The 8,176-nt window shown below is 42.2% G+C and overlaps 1 protein-coding gene across 1 annotated transcript; it reads left to right on the top strand.

The window, feature by feature from the left end:
* Positions 1-4: 4 nt before the first annotated feature.
* LOC117542938 lies at positions 5-3,179 on the top strand. The gene is made up of 4 exons (XM_034210834.1): positions 5-73; positions 123-2,421; positions 2,910-2,960; positions 3,064-3,179. The coding sequence occupies exons 1-4, from the start codon at positions 5-7 to the stop codon at positions 3,075-3,077; spliced, it is 2,433 nt and encodes an 810-aa protein (XP_034066725.1). The 3' UTR covers positions 3,078-3,179.
* Positions 3,180-8,176: the final 4,997 nt, after the last annotated feature.

Raw genomic sequence — 8,176 nt, 5'->3', positions numbered from 1 at the left:
GAACATGCCAAACCTGAAATGGATCAAAACCGAGACTTCCCTCCAAGACAATCAGACGGAGTCCAACGGAGACATTCAGACGGAGTCCAACGGAGACATTCAGACGGAGTCCCAACGGAGACATTCAGACGGAGTCCAACGGAGACATTCAGACGGAGTCCAACGGAGACATTCAGACGGAGTCCAACGGAGACATTCAGACGGAGTCCAACGGAGACATTCAGACGGCGTGCAACGGAGACATTCAGACGGAGTCCAACGGAGACATTCAGACAGAGTCCAACGGAGACATTCAGACGGAGTCCAACGGAGACATTCAGACGGAGTCCAACGGAGACATTCAGACGGAGTCCAACGGAGACATTCAGACGGAGTCCAGCGGAGACATTCAGACGGAGTCCAGCAGAGACATTCAGACGGAGTCCAGCAGAGACATTCAGACGGAGTCCAGCAGAGACATTCAGACGGCGTGCAACAGAGACATTCAGACGGAGTCCAACAGAGACATTCAGATGGATTCCAGCGCCACACATCTTAATGTTTCCACAGGAAATGTGAATGCTGGTATGTTCAAGGAGCCAAGCATCTCCAAAGACAAACAGGTGGAGGTATATGCATCCTGCATTGTTGGACCACATTTCTTCTGGTGTGAGTACGCCGATGAAGAGGAGCAGAAAAAAGTGACAAGTCTTGCTCAGGAAGCAGGACTGGCTCAGCAGGATATGACATTTCCTGAGACTCTCGGTCCTGGTAGTCCATGCCTTGCTCTGTTTGCCAGTGACAAACACTGGTATCGAGCTCAAGTTCTTCGCAGAGTTGAAGATACATTTGAAGTTTTGTTTATCGACTATGGAAACGAGACTGAAGTTGACATCAAGAACGTGAGATCAGTGCCTCAGAGTCTGATGGAGATAGATCCTCAGGCCTTTCTGTGCTCTCTGGATGGATTTGATATGTGCAAAGGCTCCTGGGATGACCAAGTTCATGATGTCTTCTACAACCTTCTGGTTGATAAACTCATCAGGGTGAAAGTGTTAAATATAGAAGAGCATTCAGACAGTGTGTTCCCTCAATATGCGGTGGCAATTGAGTGTGAAAATGTGGTTATGAATACCGTGATGCAGAAATACTGGAAACCGCTTCCCACAGAACATGCCAAACCTGAAATGGATCAAACCGAGACTTCCCTCCAAGACAATCAGACGGAGTCCAACGGAGACATTCAGACGGAGTCCAACGGAGACATTCAGACGGAGTCCAACGGAGACATTCAGACGGAGTCCAACGGAGACATTCAGACGGAGTCCAACGGAGACATTCAGACGGAGTCCAACGGAGACATTCAGACGGAGTCCAACGGAGACATTCAGACGGCGTGCAACGGAGACATTCAGACGGAGTCCAACGGAGACATTCAGACAGAGTCCAACGGAGACATTCAGACGGAGTCCAACGGAGACATTCAGACGGAGTCCAACGGAGACATTCAGACGGAGTCCAACGGAGACATTCAGACGGAGTCCAGCGGAGACATTCAGACGGAGTCCAGCAGAGACATTCAGACGGAGTCCAGCAGAGACATTCAGACGGAGTCCAGCAGAGACATTCAGACGGCGTGCAACAGAGACATTCAGACGGAGTCCAGCAGAGACATTCAGACGGAGTCCAGCAGAGACATTCAGACGGAGTCCAGCAGAGACATTCAGACGGCGTGCAACAGAGACATTCAGACGGAGTCCAACAGAGACATTCAGATGGATTCCAGCGCCACACATCTTAATGTTTCCACAGGAAATGTGAATGCTGGTATGTTCAAGGAGCCAAGCATCTCCAAAGACAAACCGGTGGAGGTATATGCATCCTGCGTTGTTGGACCACATTTCTTCTGGTGTGAGTACGCCGATGAAGAGGAGCAGAAAAAAGTGACAAGTCTTGCTCAGGAAGCAGGACTGGCTCAGCAGGATATGACATTTCCTGAGACTCTCGGTCCTGGTAGTCCATGCCTTGCTCTGTTTGCCAGTGACAAACACTGGTATCGAGCTCAAGTTCTTCGCAGAGTTGAAGATACATTTGAAGTTTTGTTTATCGACTATGGAAACGAGACTGAAGTTGACATCAAGAACGTGAGATCAGTGCCTCAGAGTCTGATGGAGATAGATCCTCAGGCCTTTCTGTGCTCTCTGGATGGATTTGATCAGTGCAAAGGCTCCTGGGATGACCAAGTTCATGATGTCTTCTACAACCTTCTGGTCGATAAACGACTCAGAGTGACACTCCTGAACATGGACTACCATCCAGAGATCGCAGTTCCTCTGTATACAGTGGAGGTGGAGTGTGAGGGAGCGGTTGTAAATACAATGATGGAGAAATACTGGAAAGGATTGGACACGGGCGACGCTTCTGGAATGTGTTTGGAAGCAGGTTAGTAGACTATACTTTAACCTAAGGGCGCTTTGACAAGCTGTAGTCCAATTGGCAAGTCTGCTTGGAGATAATTGTATATGTTTCGTTAGTTTTCTTATTAATATTATTCAGTTTCATATTGTTAAATAATGTAGAAGTGTACGGCAGTGCAGGTCTGGAAAATGACTTGCAGAAGTCTTTGATATTGGTCAGAAATGTGGTGGATAAACATGGTTTTGGTGATAGCTGTAATCCTGATTTGGTTTTCCTAGCATACACATTTGGAACATTTTCAGAACCAACACTTCCAGATAAGGCTCTGGTTTTTAACCAATTTGTTGATCACTATTTCCCCCGAAAACATACACATTACAGGTTTGGTTGGAAATGATTTTTTTTATTTGTTCAATTAAAATAAACCAAACCTTGGCTTGTGAATGCGCCCTCAGAAAAGTCTTGTTGCGAATTTATATCGATTTGTTTTTTAATGATTGTTCTTTCATTAGAAGTTGGCCATGATTACAGCGTGATGAAGAATTTAAAGTCATCAAAGAATGGTAAGACCATAAAGCATTTATTTATATAATACATGTGCATTATTAAAAAAGACTTACTTTTAATATAAAATGTAATATGTGAACTAATTTTTCTTTTTTGCAGCTTTGGACCCATGAAACCCAGACGTGAATGAGCTGTCTCGCCTCTTGTTGACAAATACATTTTTAAGCAGAAAAATATAAAAAGATTTTAATAAATAAAGGAAATTAAACTTGTCATTTGGTTCTGTGTCAATATATCTATATCTATATATATATATATATATATACACATACATAGAGTTTGCGATTGAATAGTCCAAAAATCAGCTCCTAAGTTCTAACCAGTGGTGAGCCGTCAGGGCCCTCTAGGCCCTCTGTGAGGGCCTAAGATATTCGAAAAAATTATATTTGAAATAAAACAAAACATTTTTTTTAAAATATTATTTTGTTGTTACATTTTTCATTAGTTTTACCAAAATAACTTGATTTAAATTGTATTTAAAATAATATTTCCAAAGAAATAAATCCTTCGAATCTGCCTGTTCAGTTTATGTTGGAATGTGAAGGGTTAAATGCCGTCTCTGCGAGTTATGTGAAGACGGGAGAGCTTGTTGGTCCCTCTCTACATTCACAGAGGGCCCGCTATAGTAACTCAATGAGAGAGTAATGTCAAATGACAGTACAATTGACCAATCATATCTTCCCTCTAAATGGGCGGGCATTATTTTCGCGGACTTTATGACAAGTTCCGCCCGCTGTGAGGTCTATGCAAGTGGTGCAGTGACGCGTCCTAAAACCCGGAAGTAAGCTTCGCTCGGATTCCCTCGACAGAAAGCAACGGGATTTTTCCATAGGATTTTGGAAAATAGCTGGAAATAAGGTCTGTGGAAAACGAACCTGTTAGATAAATGCACGTTTTGTTCAGCCGGATAATATCCACATGTCTACCCTACTTTTATTATTTTCGAATCATAAATCTAATCGATAGATTTATGATCGATATATTTATAATTAGCATAAGTTCGTTCATGATGGCTCACTTCAGTGATAGTGATGACATCGTTGCGAAATTATTAACCGAGTCATTTTCAAGATTGAGTTCCAATGATAAACTGGAGTGGCAAAGGATCAGCTGAATGACCCGCCATCAAGTGCTTCATCCAAAAGGACAGGAGGATGGACTTTGTGTTTCAGTGATTTTATCATCAAAGGTAGACCAAAGTCATTTTCAATGCCGGTCGCCGTGCCGACTTAATTCATTTGTAATTGTTACTTGGCTGTGGGTGCCCTGTCATGATAGGTGTTTATATAAATTGTGTTGTTTTGTGTGGTAGAGGGTCGCTGTCATTGATGCGTTTTGCACCCCGGGCCGCTGTTTTAATATTCCGCTGAAGTATACGCTGTGACGTAATAACTCTTCTTTTTTTTCGGGGGGGGGTGTTAGAAATTAAAATCAATGTTTTGATGGCATAATGTACCTTAAATGTACCTTTAGTTTAAATGCTGTTTTATACTGAAAAACCAGAAGTTCTTGTGCACAACCAGTTAGACTTTTATTCTGAAAATCCTTCACCTCCGGTTAGCATTTAGCATGAGGCTAATATACCATTTCCTATAGAGGTGAATTTAGCAGCGATATGATATGATGGTGCACACCGAAACCTACTGATTTCAACACTACAACTATAGACGTCGAGATATTATTATTGTTGGATATTAAATGAAGGTACAGTTTATTTGAGTACGTTATCGCTTACAGATGTGGGTAGCATGTCACAACATTCGGAGCGACCGGAAATCGAATTGCTGTGAAGGATTTCCTGTATTTTTTGGAGTGTTGATTACAGCGTTTAGAATGTGTTGAATGGAAAGTCATGATAGAGTTAAGGAGGAGAAAAGGAGTGTTTAGATATATATTGAATGTACAATGTCTGTATACTGTGATATGTGTAACAACGGACATTAAATAGTCGGAGAGCCGGCCCCCAGGGAGGAGCCAGGAGAGGCTATATAAACAACGAAACCTGAGGGGTTCGGCCTCTTTTCTCTGCTAGCGAGGGCCAGAGGCAGCTGCTTTTCTGTCGGACTTATATCCTGTTTATGACTTTACCACGCGTTTTATTAATTAAAGTACCAATTTGAAAACATCTCAGAGACTCCATTTAGTCTTTTTAAGCTTCTCTTTCCTGGACGCGAGAATAACCATCACAGTTAACAGGGGTCAGAGGGCCTAGGTATAAAAGTCATGGCTCGCCACTGGTTCTAACCCTATCTCCTATTCCTTGACCTCTGAGTGAAAGGTCACAGGGTTAAGGGATAGTGGATAGGAGAATTCAAAAGGACTTAGGAGAAGAGACTGCGGTACTTTAGAGAATCGACTGCACTTTCACTATCCGACGTGTTTCTGATGCGCCAGCGGACGTCCTGAATGAGCGTCTGCTGCTGTGGGGAAACTATGGAGACTACAGTTCTCTATACAGCGGACTACAACATGGATGTTCAATAAGAACGAGGGACTCCTGTAAACTCATCTAGAGACTCTGTGCTCTGATGCTGTTGCTTTAGGCTTTATGAACGTGGACAACAGAGAAACATATTCTTCAGGACCAAAGCTGGAATTGAAATAAAAAAGGAAAGTGAAACTTCTGCTCGTCACCCTCTCCCTCCGGTCCACATTAATACAAATGATCCCAATACGTATGATTGATGAAAAGATCTTAAAATAAATACAGATGTATTTATTATAAACGTTAGTCCTTAACATCTATCACTGTGTATATCACCATTCAAACATCTTTTAAAAGTTGAACAAACCCCACACAGCTCAGTAAAGACTGTGAGATGTTGACTTTATTTGATCATTTTAGTAAAAACTAATGTTCATATTTCTCTTTTTGATTATAATACTGATGAACGTGCCCCCCCCCCACCTAGTGGCTGAAATGTGTTTGAAATATTTTCATTTTTGAGCAGTCGCATGTTGTGACGTATGTGTGTGTGTGACGTATGAGGTTAAGGACACAAGTTCCCTCGCTTTTTTTTTTTTGCATACTTGTGATTCAGCTATTGTATTACAATAAGATATGCAGCGATTTTTAAAACGTCCAATTTCTGGGACGTTTAAGGCGTCTACTTCTGCACTAAGTAGGACCCTGGTTAATAATATTGTAGCGTGTTCAAGTAACCAAGGGATATAGTAGTTATCAAATAAGTATAAGATGTGCAGTTATGATAAGTTCTACAGTTATCTAATGCATGTTGTTGGGGGGAGAGACCGCCCCTTCCATATGAGTGTGTGTGTACGGCGGGCATGAGGCGTGCATGACGGGACGAGTTGTGTTCGTATGTGGAAAAGTCATACTCAGTGCGGTGAGCGCTGGCTTTATTGCTACTGTATCCGTAGCACCCCACACAATAGTTGGGACTGTGTACTGACGTCAGTAAAAAAAGGTTTGCCACCCCAAGCGCAAATGTCAAACTCCGCCTATGGTCACATCCCCAAAAAAGAACTATGAAAACAAATGACAGACATAAATTGAACTCTTACATTTTTCTCAAAATTCAGAACTAAAAATTAAACCAGAATGTCTTTTCTGGAGAATCTTATTTTTATTTTTCACTCAGAATTTCGTTTTTTGGGAAAAAGGTCAGAACTCACTCTTTTTTACTCCGACTTTTGACTCAGCATTCTGACTTTAAAGGTGGGGTAGGTAATTCACTTCAGAAACACTTTTTGTTATATTCCATGGAATGCTCTTTACATCCGGATAGCAATGAATATATGAAATGCTTGCACAATAAATACATACAAAAGCATGTCATCTGTGGAAGCCGTGGTGCTGTAAAAAGCACGACCAATCATCTGAGCCGGCTAAAGTAACTGGATGGCCTACCTGCCTGTCAGCCTTCCATCGGGGCACAAACTCATCTCGTGCCCTCATTGGTCATGTGCACGTTCGTGTGTGTTGGAGGAGGGGCTCTGTGAGGAAGTCTGAAGGAAGGGGCAGATTTTTTGAGAAGGGTCTAGCTGCGGACAGAACACTACACGACACTACACGACACGATCCCACTTCTGACACCAATTGTGAAGCTGACAATTGAGCGGCCCGACCAAGCAAGGAGGCAGAGGCAGAACGTCCAAAATACAACCCGGTGTGGGCATTTATTAAGTCAGGAACACATGACACACAGCCTCAATCCTGCTGTTTCTCCCTGACCACAGCCTGCAGCCACCAGGATCTCACACACACTCCCTTCCATATCATGCATTAGCTAATTAGCTAATTAGCTGCTGACTACAGCTGCACAACAGTCACAGATCTTACTTCAGATACTGACTTATAAATTAACCAACTGGATTAAATGTCCCCGTCAACATAATGACATCATACACAAAAAAAGGCATTGGTCAAATGTAGGCACCTGTTCCAAGGAATACAAGTTGCAGGCCTAAGTAAGACAAAAGTTTAGTTTGAGATTTAAAGAAGGAATTATAAATAGGCAATAGTGTAATGCACTTGATATCTGATCATGAAGTAGCTCCACACATTGGATGGCAGATGGCTTTGGTGGTTAAAGCCTCTGCAGTAAAACACATTCACATGCTCTTTTATTTCTTCCGACAATGAATCCTGCACGCACACATGTACGGAAACCCAATGAGGCAAGGGGGAAAGAATATTCTGGTGATCTATTTTTTGATCAAAATCGTTTTGTCTCTTTTGTTTATGACTCAAGAACAGAACAAAGAAAAGGTTTTTGATGGGATCATTTTGTGGAAATTGGTGAACAAAAGTGTTTTGTCAGGTGTTGGAAATCTAATTTTCTCCATAATAGGCTGAAGTGCAACTCCATCCCATGTATGAAATAGGATTAAAAGCATTTTAATGTTTTCTTTCTTCATGCACTCTAAATCCAAGGCACATACATGGGCACTTAAAGAACACAAGTATAATATTTTACAAATGATTACAGCAAACATGTGCAATATATCAATTATTACAGCTCCGTGGGCAGTAAGGCGATATGGTCCGTTGTTATTGTGCATCCATGGGTAAAAGAGAAATGCATGTAGTGCTGAACACGTAACATGAACGTGCCGGGCAGCGCGGTCCCGTGGGTTAGATGCGCGTTCATAATGCCGAGGAAAATAACTCTCAGAATAACGTTATTAGCACATTTTACAACTTGAGGAACGATTTTTTTTAATAAGGGCTATACAAACGTTCATACTG

Source organism: Gymnodraco acuticeps, unplaced genomic scaffold, assembly GCF_902827175.1.
Source record: "Gymnodraco acuticeps unplaced genomic scaffold, fGymAcu1.1, whole genome shotgun sequence".
Lineage (NCBI taxonomy): Eukaryota > Metazoa > Chordata > Actinopteri > Perciformes > Bathydraconidae > Gymnodraco > Gymnodraco acuticeps.
Note: the sequence above shows the minus strand (reverse complement) of the source record. Positions and strands in the feature narration are given on the sequence as shown.